The sequence below is a fragment of the Gymnodraco acuticeps genome, unplaced genomic scaffold (assembly GCF_902827175.1).
Source record: "Gymnodraco acuticeps unplaced genomic scaffold, fGymAcu1.1, whole genome shotgun sequence".
Lineage (NCBI taxonomy): Eukaryota > Metazoa > Chordata > Actinopteri > Perciformes > Bathydraconidae > Gymnodraco > Gymnodraco acuticeps.
The window spans coordinates 8,817,095-8,844,726 of NW_022990271.1; the positions used below are offsets into that span (position 1 = coordinate 8,817,095).

The 27,632-nt window shown below is 40.3% G+C and overlaps 1 protein-coding gene across 1 annotated transcript; it reads left to right on the plus strand.

Annotated features, from left to right (window-relative positions):
- Window positions 1–829: 829 nt before the first annotated feature.
- On the plus strand, window positions 830–27,632 carry pla2r1 (phospholipase A2 receptor 1). The gene is made up of 30 exons (XM_034220938.1): window positions 830–1,108; window positions 2,483–2,863; window positions 2,985–3,158; window positions 3,471–3,635; window positions 3,907–4,020; window positions 4,411–4,560; window positions 4,851–5,045; window positions 5,149–5,312; window positions 5,863–5,973; window positions 11,275–11,387; window positions 11,482–11,651; window positions 11,752–11,960; window positions 12,524–12,669; window positions 13,314–13,398; window positions 13,489–13,624; window positions 13,807–13,842; window positions 14,054–14,214; window positions 15,101–15,165; window positions 15,706–15,806; window positions 15,888–16,024; window positions 17,124–17,241; window positions 17,400–17,539; window positions 18,225–18,366; window positions 19,226–19,461; window positions 20,862–21,042; window positions 21,150–21,284; window positions 21,802–21,924; window positions 22,007–22,183; window positions 26,174–26,209; window positions 26,580–27,632. Exons 1-30 carry the CDS (start codon window positions 967–969, stop codon window positions 26,795–26,797), a joined length of 4,461 nt encoding a protein of 1,486 aa, XP_034076829.1. The 5' UTR covers window positions 830–966; the 3' UTR covers window positions 26,798–27,632.

Sequence of the window (27,632 nt, forward strand, 5' to 3'; positions counted from 1 at the left end):
ATAAAAACCTGTCTGAAAATGTGCAGATCAGATTGTGGCCACTTTATGATGTCATAACGATTTTTGGGCTTGTGTAACCATTAGCCAATAACCTCCCCCCCCCCCACACACTCACCTGAATCTCCTCCTAGAGCACATTGCAGAGGGGCGTTGGGAGTGGCAACTTATTTTCATCTAAAGTAAAAGACAGAATCAGCACTTTTGAAACAGGGCTGAAACAGAGGGGTTTATGGGATGCTGCAATGCACGATCTGTTTGGTATTTTGAGCCAAACCTATAATATATTGATGTAAAACAGTATAATAGGGGACCTTTAAATATAATTTTGGACTATAAATGAATGAAGCAATAATGTGTTAATCACTATTAAAGCAGTTGCTGAATGTAGGGCTGCTATTCTAATTTATACATCTCTTTGTTGATTGTATTTTATTATCAATAATCTAAAACTGCAAAGTAACGAGAAATGAAAGCTCTGAATTTTAGAGAACAGAAGTAGCAGCACATGGAAATACCTAAGCATCCTACACTTACCTGCCTGCCTGTCTGTTTGTCTATCTATCTATCTATCTATTATCTATCATCATCTATCTATCTCATTGGTACTCTCTCAGATTATTTATTTTATGTATAAGTACTGGAGTTTTTAGCAGGGGGTCTGGTTAAGGAACCCCTTGACCCCTGTCTGTCTGTCTGTCTGTCTGTTTATTTATTTGGTCTCTGTTGTTCAGACTAAATAAAGATGTGCTTGGCTCTTTCTCATTGAGAACAGTCCGGCAGTAATGCATTTTGAGGCCGGAGAGCAGCAGCAGTTCCTCCGTCAGACGTGACGTCGCTGGTCCCCCGCTGAAAAACTTCACTCGGCACAAAGTTTTCAGAAAACAACGAGCCCCAAAATACTCTCTGCGACCAGGAGCCTCGGAATGTGCGGACATTTGCACTTCAACACTGCATCCCGCCGTCGAAATGTTAGCACCGTTTCATTTAATCGACTCCGTGACTGTCGTGGCGACTGTTTTTGTAGCAGTGTTGTTGGCGAGAGGCTGCATGTGTGTCAACGAGGAAGACGATGAGGTCCTGGAGAAAAAACAGCTTATGGAGTTCTACAGTGAGTGAAATCATCCGGCTGCTCGGTTTTCCGTGTTTAAATGTAACTGACGTCCTGCAAAATAAGCCATCACTGCATCTTGTGTCCTATGCTTTTACATAACGTGGAAGATAATTGTATAACTGCTGAGTAGGCTAGCATGGGTAAAGAACAAGCATTATGCTGTCATTGTAGTAACAAGTTGTATTGAAGCTTGCTAGCTGCAGATTTGCTCACATTTTAGCAACAGGTTTTTAATTTTTTATGTATCTCATAAAAAAAAACTCAAAACGTGCAGTACACGGTTTTGGCCCTAAGAGAAATTAATATTCAAAGTAACTTAAACATCCTAAGGTGCAGTCTGAATAAGGAAACATACAGATGATTGAACATGTGATCATGTTAAGGGATGACATGATTAGTCGATTTATCAATTAGTCGATTTATCAATGAATCAATTGAGTTATAAGGAGAAACGTCAAACATTCCCTGACTACACCTTTTAATGTGTGGATACACTGACTTTCTCTGATTTATATCTTTCAATGTTGAATTAGACTTGAAACCATTGATGAAATGGATCATCTATTGACAGAAGATTAATATGCAACAATTCTGAAAACCGATTAATCATTACTGTTATTCAGGCAAACAAAACTGGCTCAAGACCTTCGTTTATTTATTGAATAAAGTTGTTAAAGTTAATATTTTTACGTTTGGTACTGTTGGTTGGACAAAAGAAGCTATTTGTATGGCAGCTTGTGCAAAAAGCCTTTTTATATGCTATACTAAAATCTATACAGATTTGAAAAGATATACAAAATTCTGAATTATTCTGAAATTAATTGTGCATGTGTTTTAATATTATGGTTTAGTCTTTGCTAGTATAAATAAACACAGACAACGGATATGCGGTCACTGAAAATACGCCCCTCACATTCAGTCTTGGTATTCTTCCCTGGTTATAAATAGTGTATGGAAAATTATTTCTACCTCCGTTTCCATCACTGTCATTTGAACACATTCATTTGACATCCTCTTGTTTTGGTTGAGTATCCAGGTACAGAAAAACAATTATTAATTTTGGAAGATAAAAAGGTTCCTTCAGGCCTTCACCTCGCTTGAATACTGTTCCATGTTGGTGGAGAAACATCTGGAAAAAATAGGTGAAATGTTAAAGCTGCTTGTGAAACGGTCCCAGTTCAAGTCTCCTTTTACTTTCTGAACTTGTTTTAGACATTTTTGCTTCCCGCTGAGGGGGTATCCCAACAGTATATGTATCTATCCTTTTTGGTTTCACAAGATTAATCCACCCACCCTCCACATCCATTTCTCACTTCCTCCCCTATGTGTCTCACCCATCTTCTCCCTTACACTTTCCCCTCCTCTTTTCAGAAAAGGGTATGTTTATCCTGGAGAGTGAGCCTCTGAAACGCTGCATCAAAGTAGATCGCTCTAACCTCGTTCTAGAGGACTGCAAGCGACCCACCCGTCACATGCTGTGGAAGTGGGTGTCCCGACATCGCCTCTTTAACTTGGGCACCAGCACGTGCCTGGGCCTCAACATCTCCGACACAACGCAGCCTCTGGGCACGTTTGAGTGTGACATGGCTCTCCCGGTGCTGTGGTGGCGCTGCAGTGGAAACATGCTGTACGGCGCTTCACAGTGGAAGGTGGCTGTGGCTGGACGTTTGGTGGTGGTAAAGAAAAACACCTATCATGAGTGGAAAAGGTACAACACCCCCAAAGGAGGGCCCTGCTCATATCCATATGAAGGTAAACACCTGACGCATCCTGCTTGTCTTCTGACTTCCAACATTGGCTGACTATCTGACTAGTCTGCACAGGATGTTTCACATTTAACATCATATTAGACATATTATATTTTTGTTTGCAGATATCCACACTTTGTTGGGAAATGCACATGGCATGCCTTGCGCTTTGCCCTTTAAATACAACAACAAATGGTACTCTGAGTGCACAACTGAGGGGCGAGAGGACCATCTTCCTTGGTGTGCTACCACCACTCGCTATGATGAGGCCGAAAGATGGGGCTTCTGTCCGGTGCAAGGTAAATTGGTCATATACACAGATGCACCAGAAAGAGTAAGAAGGGAACCTGAGTAAATAAACATTATGTCCTGTAGTAAGTGGACGTGTCCTTTTTCAAACTTGTTATTTCCACATGTCCAAGGCTATGTCTCCAATGAAATAGTTTCTGAATTTTGTGTGGAAGCTTGACTGACCTGAACAGAGTGCTGAACTCAACCCCATCCAAAACCTTTGGGTTAACCCCGACTCACTCCTATGAGACTTTGTGTACACCGACTTATGTCATTATCTCTTTCCTGATGCCTTTTTTAATTCATGGCTTTATTTGTAGATACTAGTTGTGAGCGTTTTTGGGAGTCAAACCAGGAGCTGCGTGCGTGTTACCAGTTCAACCTGTACACCATCCTGACCTGGAGCCAGGCGCTGTCCACCTGCCAGGCTCAAGGGGGAAATCTGCTCAGCATCACCAGCCTGGCAGAGCACAGGTACATCACAGGTAGGCATCTGCTAGAAAACATATACAGGGACCAAAACATGTATTACATCGACAAACACTACACTGAAACTACACCACACAGATTTTTAATTCATACTACTTCATATTGGGTTTTGCTCTCCCTTCTTATCAGCTATTTTATTCAGGTTATATTGCTCTGTATTTATATCTGTTTGCTGTCTCGTGAGATGGATATTTTCAATTACTAAGGAAATCAGAAAATATTTATTGACAACTCTTACAGCATTCCTGTGTTTGTTTCTTGTCTTAGATCGAATGGCAAGTGTTGGAGCGATGGTGTGGATCGGGCTGAACCATCTGAAGGATAGACGGGGGTGGCAGTGGTCTGATGGAGCACCTCTATCACTGGTCAATTTCACTAAAAGTACGGATTATTATTTGTTCAGCGCCAAGTAAGATTGAAGATTTGTAATGAATGTATTGAATAGGTCATATTTGACATTTCTATTTTTTTGCATTTGATAAGAGATGATTTGATAATCTTTAAATTGTACAGTGCATGGCCACTCCATAGTGCATAAATGAGCCAGAGAAACTACATCAGCTGCTTATCCAAAATGTGATGTTGAGTGTTGATTGACACAATTTAAGTGGATTTAAAAAGACATAAATATGCATGTGTGTATGCTATATATATATATGTGTTTTCTCTTCCTAATATAATGTCCGAGCACCGTTTGTGGAAGAACAAAGGGTCTGCACTTCAAGATGTTTCTACATATTGAAGCTCTAATAACATCATATATCCCATCAGCTCTGCCTGCCAGCCCGCTGAAGGACGACCGACAGTGTGGGGTGTACAACTCCGCCACGGAGGGTCACTGGCAAAGTCTGTCCTGTGAGTCCGCTCTACCTTACATCTGTAAGAAGACGCCTAACGACACCCGCATAGCCGAGCCACTGGGTGAGTGCACACACACATTGCATATATACCTGACATGCAGACTTCAGAGGTGTCCCAGACTGAAGCAGGGATGAATTATGAGCAGAAGGAAAAATGTACGACAAGCCTTTTTACATCTGGGAGCTTTTGGCCTAAGCAGCTGCACAGCACCTGGGGAGTGAGCATTTGACCTTTCTCTCTTTTTCCCCGTTGGTGGCTAGACCAAAACAATGTCTGCTGTGAAGTTGTGTTATTCTGGTCTTAGAATATGCCTTTCTGATTTCCTCTCCCAATTCTTCTTCCTCTTTCAGAGAACTGGCAGTATATCCAAACAGAGTGTGCTAATGGCTGGTGGCCTCATAATAGTTTCTGCTACCGGCTGCTGTCAGAGACTGAAGCAGGGAGCTGGGAGGAGTCTTCCCGGGCCTGTGTCTCTCAGGGGGCAAACCTCACCAGCCTTCACTCCCTGTCAGAGGTGGAAATGCTGCTCAGCCATCTGACTAACTGTAAGGAACGTCATTCTACAAAGATATATGAAGTTAGGTTTGTCATTGACACAATAAGAAATACCAATGGGTTACTAAGTACTATTCTGTGTGCGTTTTATAGCTTCCGGTGACAGTGAGGAGGCTTGGATTGGACTTTGGAAACAGGAATTTTCTCCAACTGTAGAGTGGTCTGATGGTTCACCAGTAACTCTCACTTTCTGGCACCAGTATCACCCCCCTCCCAATCTGACGGATGCATCCCTTTGTGTCAAAGCAGACAGGAAGGTGGGTCCTTAAGGAAGAATATAATAGTCCTTTTAGGGCTTCAACCTTTGATTATTTAATTGTTTTCTTTTGCCAATCACACTTTTCTTAAGCCTTTTGGCACCTGCAAACTACTTTCAAAGCCATCACATTGCTGTACTGATCATATTACACATTTGTTATGTAGATTATCTTGAAGTTATGAAAGGGGGTCACGCATTGTAAAAAATGTCACTGGTACAAATCCCGAATCTGTTTGATCTCCAAATAACATGAACAGTGTAACAGGAAAAGATGCAAGCCCAATGGGTGAGCACTGTATGTCTTCACATGTCCTTCTTTGTCTTGGCAGCAATCGAAATATTCAAATTTTATTTAAATTTCAGATAAAATAAAGCTCCATACCTGTCAATAATAAGAAGCCAGAACCATCAAATACCTAGTCATCTTTTATCAAGAAAAGTTGTGAAGTAATTAATCGTCTGACTGCGTCTGTTGTAATACATGTGTTATTGTTTGTATACATTTATCTGATGTCGTTGAGAGAGTAAAGTGTTAACCCCTTTTACAGGAGGGTAACTGGCTCATAGGGTCATGTGATGAACGGCTGCCAGCTGTGTGTAGAAAAGAAAGCCAGAATCCGAATCATCAGCCTGGAACCTGGGATCAAGGGTGTCCTGAGGTAGGAACATGAAATGCACAACTACATGCAGATCAACATTTACTAGCTGGTGCAATAGAAGAAAACTGCCATTCAGTGCCACACTTTGGTGTCGTTTAACCTTTACCCTAACCTCGCAGGAGAAAGTTATCACAAAACAACATATTATAAATTAAAACATTTGATCACAAAAAACAAAACAACGTATTAAATGACTAGCACTTATTTTTGTATTTTGTTATACTTTACAAATCATGTGGCGCAACTCTGGCTTCAGTTATTGACACTTATTGTATTTGTGTATTCATGTATTTTGTTTTTAAGACGAATAAAAATAGTGCTGATGTCAGTTGTGACTTAAAAGCATAAGGCAATACTTACATCAAGAAATCATTTGCAAGAAAATAAGATTTTTGAGTTAGTAAAATTAAATGTTATTGGTTTGACCACTGCGACAAAACAAATAGTCTATTTCTCCTAAATCTTAAGTGGTTTATTTTAAACATTTTCCAGCAGATCATGTGCTGTGCAGTGTCACAATAGCTCCATACAGATCAGGGCGTGCACCAGGCGGAGCCACACGACTGCACCAGCTCCACTTCTGAGCAATTTGCCCGTTCAGAAGCACAATGAGCTGATTCACTCCAATGCTGACGTATTGTCTGGCGTTCATGTTGCTCCTTGACTCTGTTTACAAGAATATCAGACTCCTGAGTCATTAGGCCAGTTTATACCCTCCAACATGAGGCCAAGAATGACCCTGAAGGCACAATATCAGTGGACATGCTCAGCGAGTCTATGATGATTCCTGCTAGGATTCTAGCTAACAAAACTATATTTTCTATTTTTTTCATTGTAGGTGTACGGTAGTAACACTTTGTTGATATAATGACTCCAGACATGCAAAGTTTTAAAGCAAGCTTGTGTTTTGTCTCCATGTACATGTTTGATTAGACCTTTTGACCCTAAGTGTGCGAAGATAGGGGGCTAGACGGATCTAGGGGTGAGTGTGGGGGGGGGGGGCAAATTGACACCACTTGTCAAAACACTCCAACACAAAGACTTGCATACACACAGACCTGCATATAATTGCACACACATACACTCACACATAAAATAACCTTTGCTCCAGATGAGGAATCGGTAGATCTAAACGTTTTCGAGAGGGGTACCAATAATAAAGCAGGAGTTTTGGTACTTAAAGGTGGGATAGGTAAGTTTGAGAAACCGGCTCGAGATACACTTTTTGTTATTTTCCATGGAATGCTCTTAACATCCCAATAGCAATGAATATCTTAAGTGCTTTGAAAAAAAATCCATAAAAAAATGTCATCTGTGGAAGCCGTAGTACTGTAAAAAGCACGACCTATCATTTTAGCCGGCCCGGCTAAAATAACTGGATGGCCTACCTGCCTGTCAGCCTTCCATCTGTGCACAAACCTATCTCGTGCCCTCATTGGTCATGTGCGCGTTCGTGTGTGTTGGAGGAGGGGCTCTGTAAGGAAGTGGCAGATTTTTTCCGGTGTAGGTACCGATGTCCAATATGGCGGACCATCTCGCACATGCGCAGTACCGATCGGGCAGGGGGACGGATCGGGTAGTGACCCGATATATACACATGTATAAAGGGTTACGTCCTTAGCTGGCTAATAAGCTACACTGAACAAAAATATAAATGCAACACTTTTGTTTTTGCTCCCATTTTTCATGAGATGAACTCAAAGATCTAAAACATTTTCTATATACACAAAATAACCATTTCTCTCAAATATTGTTCACAAATCTGAACAAATCTGTGATAGTGAGCACTTCTCCTTTGCCGAGATAATCCATCCCACCTCACAGGTGTGGCTTATCAAGATGCTGATTAGACAGCATGATTATTGCACAGGTGTGCCTTAGGCTGGCCACAATAAAAGGCCACTCTGAAATGTTCAGTTTTATCACACAGCAAAATGCCACAGATGTCGCAAGTTTTGAGGGAGCGTGCAATTGGCATGCTGACAGCAGGAATGTCCACCAGAGCTGTTGCCCGTGAATTGAATGTTAATTTCTCTACCATAAGCCATCTCCAAAGGCGTTTCAGAGAATTTGGCAGTACATCCAACCGGCCTCACAACCGCAGACCACGTGTAACCACACCAGCCCAGGACCTCCACATCCAGCATGTTCACCTCCAAGATCGTCTGAGACCAGCCACTCGGACAGCTGCTGCAACAATCGATTTGCATAACCAAAGAATTTCTGCACAAACTGTCAGAAACCGTCTCAGGGAAGCTCATCTGCATGCTCGTCGTCCTCATCAGGGTCTCGACCTGACTCCGGTTCGTCGTCGTAACCGACTTGAGTGGGCAAATGTTCACATTCGATGGCGTCTGGCACGTTGGAGAGGTGTTCTCTTCACGGATGAATCCCGGTTTTCACTGTTCAGGGCAGATGGCAGACAGCATGTGTGGCGTCGTGTGGGTGAGCGGTTTTCTGATGTCAATGTTGTGAATCGAGTGGCCCATGGTGGTGGTGGGGTTATGGTATGGCAGGCGTATGTTATGGACGACGAACACAGGTGCATTTTATTGATGGCATTGTGAATGCACAGATACCGTAACGAGATCCTGAGGCCCATTGTGCCATTCATCCACGACCATCACCTCATGTTGCAGCATGATAATGCACGGCCCCATGTTGCAAGGATCTGTACACAATTCCTGGAGGCTGAAAACATCCCAGTTCTTGCATGGCCAGCATACTCACCGGACATGTCACCCATTGAGCATGTTTGGGATGCTCTGGATCGGCGTATACGACAGCGTGTTCCAGTTCCTGCCAATATCCAGCAACTTCGCACAGCCATTGAAGAGGAGTGGACCAACATTCCACAGGCCACAATCAACAACCTGATCAACTCTATGCGAAGGAGATATGTTGCACTGCGTGAGGCAAATGGTGGTCACACCAGATACTGACTGGTTTTCGGACCCCCCCAGACCCCCCCAATAAAGCAAAACTGCACGTTTCAGAGTGGTCTTTTATTGTGGCCAGCCTAAGGCACACCTGTGCAATAATCATGCGGTCTAATCAGCATCTTGATATGCCACACCTGTGAGGTGGGATGGATTATCTCGGCAAAGGAGAAGTGCTCACTATCACAGATTTTTTTTCAGATTTGTGAACAATATTTGAGAGAAATGGTTATTTTGTGTATATAGAAAATGTTTTAGATCTTTGAGTTCATCTCATGAAAAATGGGAGCAAAAACAAAAGTGTTGCATTTATATTTTTGTTCAGTGTACATCACAAGCTAAGCTAACAAGCACACAAACACCTGCTAACGGGGTTAACAAACATGTATAATATTATCATTTTACTCACCGAAAAAAGCTGAGAGTAGACTTCTTGGAAGTTCTGTTAGTACATTCAAGCGCACAGCACGACATTTTAATTGTCTGGTATTTGCAACAATATTCCCACAATCACCACGAACACGGCTAAAGCTAAAGGGTCAAGTACAGTACTATGACTAACTAACGTTGTAGCCTCTATGGTTGTAGCCTAGCAGAGTGGACAAGTTGCTGTTAGCTGACAGTGAGGCACGTGCCTGTCCATCAAAGTGACCACGCCCTAATTTATGCAAAAACGTTAAGACCTAATATAAATAAAAGGGTCGTGTTAGAAAACAATTCACTCACAGATTCATAATCATGAAGGTGGAATCTAACTATATCGATAATAATATTTATTGCATCCATGGGTAGAAACATGTTTTTTGTTGCTGTAAAGTTGGGCATTTTAACATGGGGGTCTATGGAAATTGCTCCTTTCTGCAGTCAGTCCCTAGCGGCCCATGTATGAACTGCAGTGTGTGGCACTTCCGTATTGGCGTCCCGGCTGTTCCCCAGAGTTTGCCGCTTAGGTAGTGACACGGCCTACCAGATCAGCACGGGGTCCGTTACGCTTACTAATGACGTCACGCATTGGCTGTACGGCAACCCAAGAGGACATTTTACATGGCCAAATTCCGCAAAGAATATTAAAAATAACAATCGACAGTGAATGTATGTTAGTGGAACTGTGTCAGTAAAGTGAAGTGTTAATTAAGTAATGTTATTGAAGAACTGAAATGCATAACATTGAAAGTTAATATGTATCATATCCCTCCGAAATGGTATCTGGTGTTTCCAATCCATAGCAACAACAACTTCCTGTCAATAGCGTAAACTCCCACAGACAGTACACACGTTCATCCTCTGAACGTGTACTGTCTGTTCAAAAAACTGCAGGAACCCAGAACACAGACAAAAAAACATAACCCCCTTCTCATCTCAACTATTGTAAATGTTACGGGTCCCCGATGTGACCACAGTAGCAGTGATGATAACTGTATTAAGCAGGTGAAACGGGAGCTGTTGACAGGAAGTTGTTGTTGCTATGGAAACAACATGACGGTATCTGATATCATAAAGACGGAGAAAGTAAAGAATAACGTTTATGTTTAAATGTTAGCACCCCCCAAAGAGGCACAAGCTCTTACGTTGAGTCTGGAGTTTCAATAAATTCGAAATCATCAGTAAAGTCTACGACCATATTTCGGAGGGATATGATACATATTAACTTTCAATTTTATGCATTTCAGTTCTTCAATAACATTACTTAATTAACACTTCACTTTCCTGACACAGTTCCACTAACATACATTCACTGTCGATTGTTATTTTTTAATATTCTTTGCGGAATTTGGCCGTGTAAAATGTCCTCTTGGGTTGCCGTACAGCCAATGCGTGACGTCATTAGTAAGCGTAATGGACCCCGTGCTGATCTGGTAGGCCGTGCAGATATGGTACCTACACCGGCTGTCTATTTTCAAATTCTAGCGCACTCGAGCTGGTTTCTCCAAAATTACCTACCCCACCTTTGATCATAAAAAATAAACTTTTAGGACATTGAGCATTATCAACATAGAAACATACTAAACTAAGAATGAAGTGGGTGAAAAAAATATGAGCATTGTCAATGTTAGCATGCTGATGTTACAAAAAGCACTGTGTATGTAACTGTGGCCTCACAAAGCCGTTAGAATAGCTGAGGATTCTAAGTCTTCTAACTACAAACCCCTAAATCAAATATGAAATGTTGTCTCTCCCTCTGCCTAAACAAACTATTTGTCTCTGTGTTCTTCGCTGAATATTACTCCTTTTTGCAGTACTGTTTCTTCAGTCTGTGAAATCCTTTTCTCCTTTGTTCAATATTTGTTGTTTTGTATTGTATTGAAATAAACAAAATGTAAAGATTTATTGATTGGTTGGTTATTTTTTGCTGGTGTGTCAGGGCTGGAAACGGCATGGACACTCCTGCTTCACGGTGACGAGCCATGAACAGAACTATGAGGATGCAGTGATGGGATATTACTGCAGGGCTCCTCTCCTTACTGTGGAAAACAGGTGGCTTATTGAGCAAATATTTTATTCTGTTTTATTTGTGGTAACATTATTGACTCTCTCCTCACCTCTCATCTATTTTTGCTCATGCTGGCAGGTTTGAACAGGCATTTGTCAACAGTTTGCTGAGTGAGAGTGGAACGAACAGCAGCAAGTATTACTGGATCGGCCTCTCGGACCAGGAGAAGGGGGGAGAGTACCGCTGGCTTCCTCTCAATGGCTCCTCGCTGCCTCTCACCTTAACAAACTGGAACAAACACCAGCCAGGTAAACACAGTATACTTTGATTGTGTTTAGTTGGGTGTTTGGTTTATTAGAAATCTCCACCCCTCCTCTCTTTTAAATCCTTTTCTTTTCATTTCCTTAGTCAGTACTGGCGGATGTGTTGCTATGTCAGGCGGCCCTGCTTTGGGTCACTGGGAAGTACACGACTGCAAGTCCCACAAGGCCTTGTCAGTGTGCAAGCAGAGCATCAGCAGCTACCACGATGTCCAGCTGCCAGAGCACCACATTGATGCCTACGCCCCCTGCCCTCCAGGGTGGGAATCACATGCTGGGATGCTCCACTGTTTTAAGGTTGGACCATCCTCATTTTCTCTCTGTGCTCCTCACTCTCCCAGAAACACACTTAAACTTAAACACTGTAAATGTTGGATTGGAATTCACATTCACACCAAAATATCTAATGTCCACAAGGTCTGCATCTTATTTTCATTATCGTTCTACTGTCTGTTATTTTGTAAAAATATATTAATAATCATTTGATCATTAAAAGTAAGTAAGGAAGCAGTCCAAATATATTTAAAATGTACTACTTCAGAATGATGAAATTAAATAAACATTTGCTTTCAAGAAGCTCGACCTGAGCTTCTTTCAAAATGTGTATTCTAATTGATTGGCAAATACCTTAATCCACATGTTATTCAACTCTTTAGATGGGGATCAGGGCAGGTTTGTAAAGTGACAGTACTAACTACAAAACTACTACAAAGATCAGCCCCAACTAATCATGTAAATTAAGAAAAGATGTCTATTATATACTTGCATGCATTTCCTGTGTATAATACTATGATGTAATTCCACAGTGTTACTGGCAGTGATCTGTAATCCTGGGCTGACAGTAAGTGTTGCTCTTCTAGGTGTTCCATGATGAAAAAGTGCTGATGAAGCGTTCCTGGGTGGAGGCGGACTTCTTCTGCCAGGCCCTCGGGGCGCAGCTGGCCAGTTTCCTCCACTATGAGGAGCAGGTGTTTGTTAAGCTGCTCCTCAGTACCATGTTTCAAGGGTTGGTACAGCCCTCTGGGCCTCGTCAGTGCAGGAATGTTTAGGATATGATAAGTGCGTCAGTTGAGGTGTTGTCATTGCATTTTTTTAGAGCAGCAAGTACAGAATTTGATTATTGGCTTTTAAAGATTACATTTGGTTAGGTTTTTTTTCAAATCTGACCAAGGATTAATTTTATACAGGAAGCCTCCAGTTAAAAACAGTTATTAGATCATATCATTCAACCAAGTAAGTGTTAGGTTTGATGATTAATACTGTTATCTAACCAGAAAGGACAGATCAAAAGCATTATTTGGCCACATGGTATCTGTGTGTGATAGGACACAATGGGGAAGCATATACAATACATTTATTTTTATAATACTTCAATTGGATTTGCCCAAAAAATTGCATTTTCTTCTTTTTATTTCCTGTGTGAAATGATTCACCATAATTCCAATTAAAATTGAAAGACTATTAACATTATTTTAAAGTGATGAGAGATATTGCTTTGTCTGCCCACCTCCTGTGTGTTTCAGGATATAATCAAAATCAAAATGACATGGCATGAATTGAATTAGCATCAATTGTCAAAGCCAAAATGTTAAAATATTGTCTATGATAAACTTATGTTGCAGTGTTTTTGTTCTGCTCCTCTCTTTTTAGAACAGAGGGTCGCTGGTTCTGGGTGGGCTTTAATAAGAGAGACCCTGAACATCCCGGAGCCTGGGAGTGGTCTGATGGTTCTCCTGTAAGTACACAGAGATGTTCAAAAACAAACCACACACTAATTAGAAGAGGATGCATGCCATATGGTTTTGTCTTGTGTGTTTCGGTGCAGGTGGAGACGTCCTTCATAGAGGATAAGAACGATGAGGATGACCGGAGGGACTGTGCTGTGTACAGTGACCTGACCAACGCTCTAATGCCGCAGCCCTGTGAGGCCAAACACGAGTGGATCTGCAAGATGTCCAGGGGTAAAAACTGTCACACTTGCATCATTTAGCATTATCCTGGTAATCAAAACAGCACCCATCACTGCCATCTTTACCAAAAGGTTGGGTGGCCATGCTTGAAGCCGGAGCAGCAATGTTTTTATTAATTTATAATGTTAGAACTTTTGAATTTTTAAAATAAAATTAACTAATTTATTTTACAGGGGATAAACTGATGAAGCCCTATTGGTACAATGAGCGTAAGTATAATTTAAATGTCATGAATTACTTCTGGCAACTACAAGCTTTATGAACAATGACACTTTAGTTCTGTCAACACAAAGTGGAATGACATTATTAGATGTCATGTTTTTATAAATGTATTCATTCATTTTATATCTGTCAATATATCTACGCTTCATTACTTGTAATGTGTAAGGTATTAAAGTGGTCTGCCCTGCTGCCCCTCAGAGAGCGAGCCCTGGGTCTTTTACCATGGAGCGGAGTACCTGCTGGCGAAGCAGCCCTTTGACTGGGACTCCGTGTCTCTGGCCTGTCAGATGATGGGAGCCTACCTGCTGTCCGTGCACTCCAGAGAGGAGCTGCACTTCGTCAAGGAGCGCCTGCACAGGGTCTGTCACTGCCACCCCTGCTCATGCAGAATTTCAGTATTGCCATATAGTAAATTGATTTGAAGATCAAATCTATTTTATAATCACTTTGAGATGGAAGCATACAACACTACTGTGATGATAATATCTACTTTACCAAAATCTTATTTTTTACATTTTATTATATACATATACCTTTTTGTCACCATCCCCTTTTAAAAACGGTATACTGTATATATTTGTAGTATAATTAGGTTGGTTAAAGTGACACAATTTTTACAACATAATCAAAAAAATGCATTTAACATTTACTTTTTCCCAGTACAAATATCCCACCATCTAATTGCTGTGACCAAAATGATGCCAGGGGCAGTGGGACATAAAGACTTTGTGTTCTTGGTTTTCAGTGAGCACAGGAGTACACTTGCCAAAGCAATGCACTTAACCATAGAGGCTTCTCCATTGAATGGGCAAATAGGCCTATCCTAACAGTTCACACACAGTGAAAAATAAACATGTGCAAGAACAAGCGTGAACACAATTGACACACTCATACAAACTCGAGTGTTTGCAGACCGAGCTAAAATGTACCTCATGTGCTGACACATTCATGCTCGAGTGCTCCCACACACAGGGAGTAAGAAAAAGGCTGTTTTTTCAGCTGCAGCCTTTCGGACCAGATTAAAGAAGTCTCTTGTGGTGTTGAGGCTTGTGAGGGGATAAAAGAACAAAACAAGGCGATGAAAGAGGCAAGGCACGGGCAAAGGAGAGCGCTTGAATGGCTGCTCATGTTAAGAGAGGCTCTGAAAAGCTTGTCTTCCGGCCTAGTGAGGACTGGATTGGAAGGGAGGATAAAAGTCAAGTGCGTTTTTTTTTCATCTTTGTTCCTTTTACTGTTTTTCCTCAGCTCTCCCTGGGCCCGACAGAGTGGTGGATCGGCCTGTCCACTGGGCAGCCTGGAGAGGGGGCCAGGTGGGTTTTGTTTGGACTTTGTTAAACTCTTCTGGTTGCTGCCATTGATTCTACACTTTTTTCAACATGTCGAGTACACATTGATGTAGTTACAACCCAGAGACCTGGATCAGAACAACATTTTTTGCAGCACTTCTTGAATACCGTTTCGAATGGTGGCAGCACTTACAAATTGAAGAGGTCATTCACGGCTTTTGATGCTCATGCACGGTTAAGCAGGTAGTGTTTTGAGCAGGGAAACTCAAAAATGATCTCATGTTGCATATTGGCAATTTGGTAAAATGAGCCCCCAGAGAACGCAAAAAAAACGCCAATTGAAGAGCAAATTGTTTAAACTAACTTGAAATGAATACATGTAATAAGAAATAGAGCCCAGCTAAAAGAAAAAGGGCTTCCAGGTGTTGCTTAACAAAGAAGTATAACACAATTACCTAATGCAAAAAAATAAATACAAATTACCCTAAACTGAATTGCTACCCAAACAAATCACAATAGGGCCTTGTGTGGCAAGTTAAATAAAACCAGTGTGTTTGTTTGCAGGTGGAGCGACAAGACAGAGGTAGGCTTTGAGAACTGGGCAGACAGGGGAGCCGGTGGGGGCGCAAGCAACAGGATGTGTGTCACCATGTCCTCTTCAACAGGTAAACACATGCACATTCAAAACTTCAAATGGTGCATGTTACTTGCACATACTATAATGTGTTTGTCCTGGTACGTTACAGGGAAGTGGTCGGAGAGTAAATGCAGCGATATCAACGGCTACGTCTGCAAGAGAAAGACTGTGTCTGTGGTGGAGACTCCCAGGGAGCCGCACTACATCGGAGGATGTCCGGAGAAATGGCTGTACTTTGGACACAAGGTTCAGAAACATACTTGGACACAGACTCTGTTGAAACACACATCAGATAAACGCATTTGTTAGTTTATTTGTTCTGTAATTCTTCTGTGGTCACAGAGGCTAAGTTTGTCTTGTTCTCTCCCAAAAGTCAGTTCTTGAACTGTCTCTCCTCTAAATTCCCAGCTGCCTCTTGGGCTGAAGCAGGATGTTTGTGTTGACATTTACTGTTCTTGAGATAGTTAGGTTGACAATAAGAATAACCCCCTGCTGATAATGCTTAAGCCAACCCTGATTAAAACAAATCAATTACTTACATGTGGATAAAACAAGAATCCATACATACCTTAACTGTGTATTTTGTTCACGGTTGACAAGTCAAACCTCTACGCTTTAAATGGAACAATTTCTAACTGGTTTAAATATCAGTGGCTTTTTAAGCTCAACATCATTGGATTTGAATAGTGAAGATGGTAATGCTTTGTGTTAAGTTACATAATTTACCTCAACATGTAGTCATAAGAAGCGCAGCTCTTGCTTCATCTCTTCTCGTCCTAAAAGCAGTCTCACACTGTTCATGTTTCACCAGTATAGTGAAATGACATAACACTCTGTCTATCCTAGAAAAACAATCTGCTTAGTTTTTTTCAAACTTTGAATCCTGACCTCACCAAACAAGTCCTGGTGGTCATAAGATAATCATTTTTTTGTGATATTCATGTTTTGTGTGTGTGTGTGTGTGTGTGTGTGTGTGTGTGTGTGTGTGTGTGTGTGTGTGTGTGTGCTGTGTGTGTGTGTGTGTGTGTGTGTGTGTGTGTGTGTGTGTGTGTGTGTGTGTGTGTGTGTGTGTGTGTGTGTGTGTGTGTGTGTGTGTGTGTGTGTGTGTGTGTGTGTGTGTGTGTGTGGTGTGTGTGTGTGTGTGTGTGTGTGTGTGTGTGTGTGTGTGTGTGTGTGTGTGTGTGTGTGTGTGTGTGTGTGTGTGTGTGTGTGTGTGTGTGTGTGTGTGTGTGTGTGTGTGTGTGTGTGTGTGTGTGTGTGTGTGTGTGTGTGTGTGTGTGTGTGTGTGTGTGTGTGTGTGTGTGTGTGTGTGTGTGTGGGGGCGTGTGGGGGCGTGTGGGGGCAGTGTCTCCTGCTTCACATCATTGACAGCCCAAAGGAGGGAAAGAGCTGGAAGGATGCCCGGTCCATCTGTTCTTCCTTCGATGGTTCGTTGGTGGCTATCGAAGACGAGATTGAACAAGGTAAAGTGGGCTGCACAACCATCCAATGAAGAGCGGCTAATTTCACATAAAAACACATCACTTTGTTTTTGTCTTTCTCTCTAGCAATGTTGGTAGGAAAATAGAAAGGAATATTGCTCTGTTTTTTTGTTATTGTTGTTATGCCGTCATTTCTGCAGCATACATCACCATGTTGCTCCAGGGAAGCTCTGTAGGTGTGTGGATTGGTCTGCGGGATGAGGACACCATGAAATGGACCAATGGGAAAACAGTCAGTTACACCAACTGGTCTCCAATTGAACCAAAGAGCTACCTCACTGTAAGCTTCTGAGAATACTGCTTAATGTAGTCTTAATCTTTGGGCTCAAATGTGTGTTTGTATACAAAAGAAAATGCATCACTGATATATGAGAAGCCATTGTTTACAGAAGAATTAAGACTAAATTCCCAGTGACACAAGAATCAAGCATGGTTAAAAATAACATTGGTTTATCACTTTGTTAAGCAATATCAACTTTGTTTCTGACAAACCATGTTTTTTCTGTCAGTTTTATATATAAGATAGCTTAGTCCTGTGGCATTATAACCAGAAATAAAGCACTGTTGCTAGAGTTATCCAAAAGCCTATACTTTTTTATACAAAAACAAATAAACAAGTAATTAAACTTGGAGAGTTTTGTATACATCCAAGCCTACTAAGTGCTCTAAGTGATGATTATATGAGTTTGTCTCAAATAACTCCTCCAACTTTGCTACACTTGCATAAAAAGGAACTGGGAAAAGTTGGAATTCATCCAAGTCACATAAATCACATTAAATTGTTGACCTGTATCGGGTGACAATATAATGTGATCACATGTGTAACCACCATTTGACCTGTGCAAACACACAAGTATGTGGGTGAAAAAGCAGTGTAAATGAAAAGAGTCCCGTGTCATAATTGTGCTTTTGTATATGGTTTTGCATGTGTTCTTGTGTATTGATATGTGCTTTGTGAACCCCAGGAAAATGAGTGGCTCAGCGGATTTACTGATGAGCCGTTGTGCACTGTGCTGTCCAACAATCACAACTTTCACCTGACAGGGAAGTGGTACGATGAGAAGTGCAGTGAGAGCGGGTACGGCTTTATTTGTCAGAAATCTCAAGGTAAGAATCCCTCAGTGTCTTTCTCTTTGGTTTTATGCTGTCACTGTCTGTCTTTCATTGCCTCTCTGACTGCTTTTTAGCATGTCTGTCTTTTACTGTCCGACCACTCTAAGATTTCTCTCTCATGCACTTCTCTTATGACTTATTCTCTATCATTTCTAAATACATTCTTGGTGTTTTTGTTCCTGACAGTTATGAGTAACTTATCAGTTGCTGATCTCCAGTGGTTTAACTTCTCCCCTTGTCACAGTGATTTGCAAGTGTATTGTGATATAACTTTAATCGAGCAAGTTGATAGCTCTGATTCTTCACATTAAATAAATAGTTTGACAATTTGTGAAAATTCACTATAAAGTTTATAAACTATTATTTTTCTTGCCAAAAGTGAGTTGTTAAGTTCAACACCACTCTTATATCTGTCAGGAAAATGAAATGTGAAAACAAAAATACATAAGTTTAACTGTTTCTTAGGAATTTCTTGTTGCCTCATAAGAGCAACCGGATTTAAGGCTTAAAGGCAAAAATGAGAAGAGGAGTATATTTTTTGGAAATTTTAAAATAAATGTAATGCTATTAGTTTGATTTAGTAACAAAACATCTACTTAATTCTCACTTTTTCTAGCTTCCTTTCGAATGCAAATAAATCTTCCTTCTCTCATTTCCTTCTCTCGTTTCCTTCTCTCATTTCCAAATACTTATGCCTTTACAATCTTTCTTACTACTCATCTATAAGAGTAGTGAGTGACAGCTAATCAGTCATCCTTTAATTGTGTACTTCCCCAAATATTAACACCTTAAAGTAATCACTCTACCTTTCTTCCCACACTCCTTTAGTTTTGTTCTTTTTTTCTTGTTGCAGATACATCCAAACCCCCCACCCATTCCTATCTTCACCCTCTCCCTGACAATATTGAGTACAGCAGCCGCAGCTACAAAGTTGTGTCCGGCAACATGAGCTGGTACGACGCGATGCATATGTGCATAGAGAGAGATTCTGACCTAGTGAGCGTTACAGATGCCTACCACCAGGCTTTCCTTACTGTCCTTGTCAATAGATTGGCAGTCCCCCACTGGATTGGACTATATAGTCGAGACGTATGTATCCTCTATATGTACTATATACTCCTGCACTGTGTGTGTCTGCTGTATGTGTGAATTGGAGAGGTGGCATTGTGTGTGTGTGTGTGTGTGTGTGTGTGTGTGTGTGTGTGTGTGTGTTTGACTGCTTTTTATACAGTTAATCTTTTAAGGAAATCTTTTTGGGGGGAAATACACTTTTGAAGTTCAGTATTAGATAAGAAGATTGATGGCACTCTCATGTCTGTAATATAGCTACAGCTAGCTTAGCATAACGATTGGAAAAGGGGGAGACTACTAGCCTTGCTGACATTTTCTAACGTAAACAACACATTGTAGTTCACAGGGAGGTGTGTGCCACACTTTAGCTATAATTGTTTTCTTATTCTCACTGTCATGTGGACAAAAAGACTCCCAGCTAGCCGTTTTGTCTTGCTGTAAGTGTTTATGTTATGCTAAGCTAATCATCTACTAGTTGTAGTTTAATATTTAACAGGCAGACATGAGCATGGTTTTTATATTTTCATCAAGAAAGCACACAAACATATTTCCCTAAACTAATACTGCAACATTAGCATGAATTGTAGAAATTGGTATTTATTACTTTGAATGTGCTTTTTGTCTTCCTCACCAAAAGCATTTTGTTTATTTTAAGAAAAAGATACACACAGAAAGCTTACAGTAAGACCAAAAAAGCTTGACATTTTATCCTAATATGTGAACACATTTTATGGTAATGTTAGTTAAAAAGTATACAAGGTCCTAAAAGATTCTTTAAATGGACACCTAATGTCAACTTTGTGCTCCAGTTTTATTTGTATTGCATAGAAGCCCGCCAATAGATAGTAACAGTTGTCTCACATGCCTCAGGGGTTTCTCCTGGCCTTTTGCCCATGAAGAGGTATGCCACTGGCAGGCATTTGGTTTCCCAGCAGACATTCAGAGTGTTAACATTTGGATTCAAGTATCGCTGAGCCTCCGTGGAATGTCTTAGTCATGGAGAGAAATGAACATGGGAAGTGAGGGACAAGATTCCCCTCTCTGCCTCTCTCTTCCTTTTTTAAATTACGCCTTGATCTTCTTCTATGTCTGTCTAATGAACCAATCATCTTACTCTTTTCACTTTTATCGCACTTAATAATACAGTAACCATTAACACTAACAAACATCTGTAGTATTGTTATCATAGTTTAGTGACATCATAGTCATAGTTAAGTATCCTCAATTTTTCCATTTGATACATTGTAATATTTGTTTGCAGGTATTTTACAGTACAATACATTGAAATAATAACCTAATGTAAGCATAGTTGCACAATATTTAATACAGCAAATACAGTCAGAGGTCCGTGTGGAATAAGTGTTGAGTTTTAAAGTGTCACCACAAGTGTAATTTTTTCACTGACGACTCCCTTACAGAGTGGCATCAATTATCAGTGGTCAGATGGCAGCGACACAGTGTACACACACTGGGACGCGGACGAAGACGATGACGACTTTGTGACGGGAGAGTGTGTGTACATGGACGTGACCGGAGGCTGGCGCAGAGCTGACTGTGAAACTCCGCTACCAGGAGCCCTGTGTCATGTCCCCCCACCAAGTCAGTGCATCTTCAATGAAAATATGATCGCTTGACACTGCACCTCTTCAGCTGCTGAGTTTCTGTCTTTCAGAGTGTGTGAAACCATTTCTCTTGCTTTCTAACAGGCAGTAAACCATTTATCTCATATGAGTTGGAGTGCCCCTCAACATGGGTGAAATTCGGACATGGCTGTTACAGCTTCGAGCCTGTGGTGCAGAAACTCACATTTGAAGAGTCAAGAGAGCACTGCAGGCAGAAAGGTAAGGATTTATGAGGTGTGCATTTTCTGTAATCCTCATCTTCGTAGAAATTGGTAGACAATATTATGATTGAAAAAGTGGAAAATATATTAAGTCAGTATAATCTGCAGGATGGTATACATACTCCCCCTAGAGGTCAAATACAGGAGCTTATTTGAAGGGTTTAAAAAACTGTGGTTTAGTGTAATTTTCACTGTCACTTAGTGGAAATATACATGTGTATATGGTCAAAGACTTTATCCTCTATACCAGAGTTTCATTTTAAAGCGGGAAGAAGGACTTCCAAGTGCAGCTAAATTAAAATCTTTGTGAAAAATAAATATTACATTCATTATTACATTACCTATCAAAATATGCTCACATAGAAAATCTCAAATGTCTGTGATTTGGTAAAGAAAAGGAATAGACTTTTTGGGAAATATGCTTTATTCTATCCTTTGTTGAGAGTTTCCCAAAATGTCAAACTGTTTATTTCAACTGCACAGTAGTTGTGAGTTTTGTGCTTCTGTCTTTCTAGTAAACACCTCGGATGTCCTGACCATCGAGAGTGAGACGGAGAATCGTTTTGTTCTGGAGCAGCTGTGGACGTCGGGGTTCCTCCACCACACCGTGTGGTTGGGGATGTACTTTAACATCGACAGTAAGAATCTATAACTCTCGTACCCATCAAGTGATCACATCCCCCAAAATCCCATTTAATTATTTGTTGCCTCTGCTTTTAGCTGATTCTATGGCCTGGGTAGACAGGTCACCCATAGACTACACCAACTGGCTCAACCAGGCCCCGGACCCCAAGCTGCTGACGGCTGACGCCTGTGTCACTACCAGGGTGGTGGATGGAGTGTGGCACCTGTCCCAGTGCAACGAGAGGCTCGGCTTTGTATGCAAAACCACCTCAGGTAGGTTCATACGGACTCTGAAAGAATATTTGTTGCCCTTTATTAAACTTGTACAACATATTGGAATATTTGATGAATTGCTTATGTTGTGTCATTGTTGTTTGACTATATGGTACCACTGAGACAAAGTGGACAGTGAAAATGAAAAAAATTACCATTCCAGAAAGGCCCGGAAGATATTTCAACAATGCCACTCATTTTGCAACTGTATGCACAAAGATGTGTAAGGTTCATTACCTTTTTAGAGCTTTAGATTTCAGTTTAACAGTCTGAAAACCAAGTATGTGCTTGTCACAGAAAGATACGATCTACAATATGGCTATGTATGCCAACTTTCACAGTTGCACACACATTCAAGTTTGACAACATAGCTGGAAATACGAATTGGCATAATAAGGTTGTTTTTTTTAAAGGCAAGTTTATTTATATAGCACTTTTCAACACAAGGCAATTCAAAGTGCTTTACAAAAAATGAAAGACATTAAGAAAATGGCATTTAAAATCAGTCATTAAAAAGAAAAGCTAATAAAATAAACATTAAAAGAAAAAAATACATGGATAAAAGTTACAGTGCAGTCTAAGATATGAATAGTTCAATTAAAAGCAGCGACAAAAAGAAAAGTCTTCAGCCTGGATTTAAAAGTAGTAAGAGTTGCAGCGGACCTGCAGGTTTCTGGGAGTTTGTTCCAGATATTTGGAGCATAATAACTGAACGCTGCTTTACCATGTTTAGTTCTGACTCTGGGGACAGAAAGCTGACCAGTCCCTGAAGACCTGAGAGATCTGGATGGTTCATAATTTAGCAGGAGGTCAGAAATGTATTTTGGGCCTACACCATTCAGTGCTTTATAAACCAGCAGCAGTATTTTGAAATCTATTCTTTGACACACAGGAAGCCAGTGTAAAGACTTCAGAACAGGAGTGATGTGATCCACTTTCTTAGTGTTAGTGAGGACTCGAGCAGCGGCGTTCTGAATCAGCTGCAGCTTCCTAATAGATTTTTTAGTGAGACCTGTGAAGACACCATTGCAGTAGTCGAGTCTACTGAAGATAAAAGCATGGACACGTTTTTCCAAATCCTGCTGTGACATTAGTCTTTTAATCCTAGATATATTCTTTAGGTAATAGTAGCCTGATTTAGTAACTGTTTTAATGTGACTGTTGAAACTCAGGTCAGAGTCCATGACTACACCTACATTTCTTGCTTTATCTGTTGTTTTGAACATTACAGACTGAAGCTCAGCGCTAACTTTTATACGTTCTGACTTGGCTCCAAAAACCATTACCTCAGTTTTATCTTTGTTTAATTGGAGAAAGTTCTGACGCATCCAGTCATTGATTTGTTCAATGCACTTACTCAGTGTTTGAATTGGAGCATAGTCTCCTGGTGAAATTGTTACGTAAATTTGTGTGTCATCTGCATAGCTATGGTAACTTATTTTGTTGTTTTTCATTATCTGAGCCAGTGGTAGCATGTAGATGTTAAAGAGAAGAGGCCCCAAGATGGAGCCTTGAGGAACCCCACATGTCATATTTGTCAACTCAGATGTGTATTTACATATAGAAACAAAGTTGTTTCTGTCCTTTAAGTAGGATTCAAACCAATTTAGAACTGTTTCCGAAAGTCCCACCCAGTTTTCCAGTCGGTCTAGTAATATGCTGTGGTCAACAGTGTCAAACGCAGCACTGAGATCTAATAATACTAACACTGAAGTTCTGCCACTGTCTGTGTTTAAGTGGATGTCATTAAGACCTTTACAAGAGCAGTCTCAGTGCTGTGGTTTGGACGAAAGCCTGACTGGAACACATCGAAACAGTTATTTAAATGCAAGAAATTACTCAACTGTTGAAAAACAACTTTTTCAATGATTTTACCTAGAAATGGCAGGTTTGATATGGGCCTGTAATTGTTCATTACTGAAGCATCTAGATTATTCTTTTTAAGAGCGGTTTAATGACTGCAGTTTTCAGGGCCTGTGGAAAAATACCTGAGTGAAGAGACTTGTTTACTATATGAAGTAGATCTGAGGCCATGCAAGGCAAAACATCTTTAAAAAATCCTGTTGGAATAATATCAAGGCAGCAGGAGGAGGATTTCAGAAGTTGTATAATGTCCTCTAGGTTTTTATCATTAATCTGATGGAATTGTGTCATGGTGTTTGAATTGATGTTAAGTGGACACAGAGACAACACATTTGCTGTTCCTGATGCAGAGGCACTGACTGCTTGTCTGATTTTCTGAATTTTGTCAGTGAAAAAGGAGGCAAAATCATTGATAGAAATTCAGAGGCTACTGACACTGGGGGGTTAGTTAGTCTGTCGACGGCAGCAAACAAGGCATGTGCGTTGTTTTTGTTTTTGGTAATGATGTCAGAGAAGAACGATTGTCGTGCGTTTTTCAATTCCAAATTATAAAGGCCAAGTCTCTCTTTATAGATTTCAAAGTGAACCTGGAGATTTGTTTTTCGCCACCTGCGTTCAGCTTTTCGACATTCTCTTTTTTCTGCTCTCACGGTCATGGCCTTTCTCCATGGAGATATTTTCTTGCCAGACACTTCCTTTACCTTAGTTGGAGCAATGGCATCTATAACATTTATAATTTTTTAATTAAAATGATCTACTAGCTCATTTACTGAGATGTTAGCAGGGGCAAGTGTGGAAGAAAAATTCTGAGTAAACATTTCCCTAGTATTTTCAGTTAAATATCGCTTTGTGGTTACCTCTTTTTGAACATTTTTGTGAACAGAAATAGAGCTCTCAAAGAAAACACAGGAATGGTCAGAGAGTGCAACATCAGTCACCACAACCTTAGAGATATTCAGACCCTTTGAGATAATTAAGTCCAGAGTGTGCCCCTTATTGTGCGTGGGCTCCGTCACATGCTGAGTCAGTCCATAACTATCAAGAACACAAAACAGTTCTTTTGCTCCTCTGTCCTGGGGGTTGTCAACATGGATGTTAAAATCACCAACAATGACTAGACCAGTGATTCTCAAACTTTTTTCAATAATGTACCCCCTTTGAAAAAAAAATTCAGCCAAGTACCCCTGATCAGCGCAAAAACAATTTGTTAGGGAAGAAATGCCTATATAAAGAGGTACAGTACAGTGCTGCACCATCGGTGTCTGATTTATTAAAACACAAACCTTGTAACTGAGAAACACTTAAATGCTACATTTCAAATATTTACAATCCATCACTAAATTCATGGCAAACCAATTTTAACAACATGCAATAACACTAAGACGACATTAGTTGCATTTAACTGATCTTTGTAATAAGTTGTACTTACAATTTAGTGAGAAACATGGGCTTGTGAAGCATAAGCCCATGTTTCTCACTAAATTGTAATGGATCTTTGTTATTCTCAGTGACAGGAAGGCCACTGCAGTTATTACACTTCGCGTTTTGAAATATGTGTAACTCTGTTAATATAAAACCCACACTGCTCAAACTTCGTTACTTTTCCTAAACTTTTTTTTTTTTTTTCATTATCATAAAATAAATCTCACGTACCCCCTGCAGTACTCCAACGTACCCCTAGGGGTCCGCGTACCCCCATTTGAGAACCACTGGACTAGACGGTCAAAGTCAATACACACTATAGACAGCAGTTCAGTAAAGTCATCAAAAAAGCTTGCACAGTATTTGGGTGGTCTATAGATATTTAGGAACAGAGCTCGAGAGGAGCATTTCAGCTGAAGGGCCACATATTCAAAAGAATCAAAGTTTCCGTACGATGTCTTCCTGCATTGAAGGGAATCATTGAACAGAATAGCAACTCCACCCCCTTTCTTATGCATTATTTCCTGACTCATAAAACTAACAGGTTAAACAGGTTTTAATTGTGGTTGCACCATTTTCTTTTTTAACAAAATCACACTTGATAACATTGACTCGATTTTCATCTGTGCTCAGACCTTGTGATCTGATTGCTCAAGTTGATACATTATAAGAAAAATTGAACTTCACTGTATGTGTTCTTTGCAGATATAATTACCGAGGTGGAAGTGGAACCGCTGAATGGTAAATGCACTTCAATGTGAACATATTACACTCTGGCTAGGGGCCATGAGCATTTAGTTTCACATTGTGGGGCTGTGCTCAGTAGAAGCTAAGTGAGAATACGGTCTGATATAATGTGCAAATTCATTGTTAACATAATCTGTTATAAAATGTGATGCATTTTACAAATATACAGTGGTGTAATTTACTAAAGTACAGTATATATTTGTGCAACATTAACAGGGAACATTTTGCTTCACAATGACTACTTTTACTTTTGATGAGTAAAGGATCTGAATACTTTTTCCACCACTGCCAAGTGTAGTTTCAATAGACTACATTTGAAAACAATAATATGACTTCACATAAGCTCTCATGTTGTGTGTTTTAGGTTTACACCATGGTGTCGTCCCCGCTGCGGTGCTAGTGGCTGTTCTAATCTTTGCCCTGCTGGCAGGAGCGATGTGGTTTGTGTACAAGAGGAGCGCTTCACGTTTTCGCAGGCTTCCTACACTCGGCAGCGCTTATTACAGACAAACCAGCTCACAGGCCACAGAGTCGGATGGAAATGTGCTTATTACAGACCTGGAGGCTCCCTCAGGAGAATAGCACTCAATGAGACAGTCTCTGTCCGTCTCTCACAATTTCACCATCAGGTATGAATGCCACATGACTCTGTACAGCTGTGAATCCTCAGGACAGTGGTGACATGTTGACTTTTCCTTCTGTAATTAGAAAATGTGCTTGAAGGAACCACAGTTGGTCTCAACAGTTTGCAATTATTCAAAACGTTTAAATGAGACAAACCTATGAGAAGATTTTGGTTGTTTGACACTGAAGAGCCAACATTGAAATGTCAAGACTAGCAAAGTTCACATGAGTGAGTGTGTTGAAGAAGGGATGTTTGAGAGCTTAACAAATGTTAGAAGAGGTACTGAACACTTGTTCTAATTCAATTGTATACGAATTTAAATAAGTTACAATTGGTAAAAACGGTATAAAGGAAAATGATGATGATTTGAATAATGCAGAAAGGTTTTCTCAACAAGGTTCAAACAGGTACTGTAAAAGAAAAATATTGGTTTACTTGCCAAATGTATTTTCCATTGGCATAAATAAGAGACAGATTGATGCCAAAATAGAAATTACAGTCATATTTGTGATACAATTTTGTGTATCTTGTTTAGAATTCAGGAGTTGTTGGAGCTGCACACTTGGTACAGCAATGTTGTCAGTATTACTTTTGTATTTTATTTTTTTAAGTAACCATGCTGTATATAGATAAAAAAGTGTCCTTTTATATGTTAAAGACTAACAGAAAATATGTATGGCATAACTGATGATTGGATTTATTCTCATTTTCACTTTTGTCTTCTGATGCAAAATGTAATGTATATTTGCACAATTTTCTTTGTGTTTTAATAAATCTAAGTTAGGCCTAAGA

Coding starts and splice junctions, on each gene's coding strand:
- pla2r1 (XM_034220938.1), top strand. CDS start 967: ATGTTAGCACCGTTTCATTTAATCGACTCCGTGACTGTCGTGGCGACT. Junction 2,864..2,984: donor CTGCTCATATCCATATGAAG/GTAAACACCTGA, acceptor TTTTGTTTGCAG/ATATCCACACTTTGTTGGGA. Junction 26,210..26,579: donor GGAAGTGGAACCGCTGAATG/GTAAATGCACTT, acceptor TGTGTGTTTTAG/GTTTACACCATGGTGTCGTC.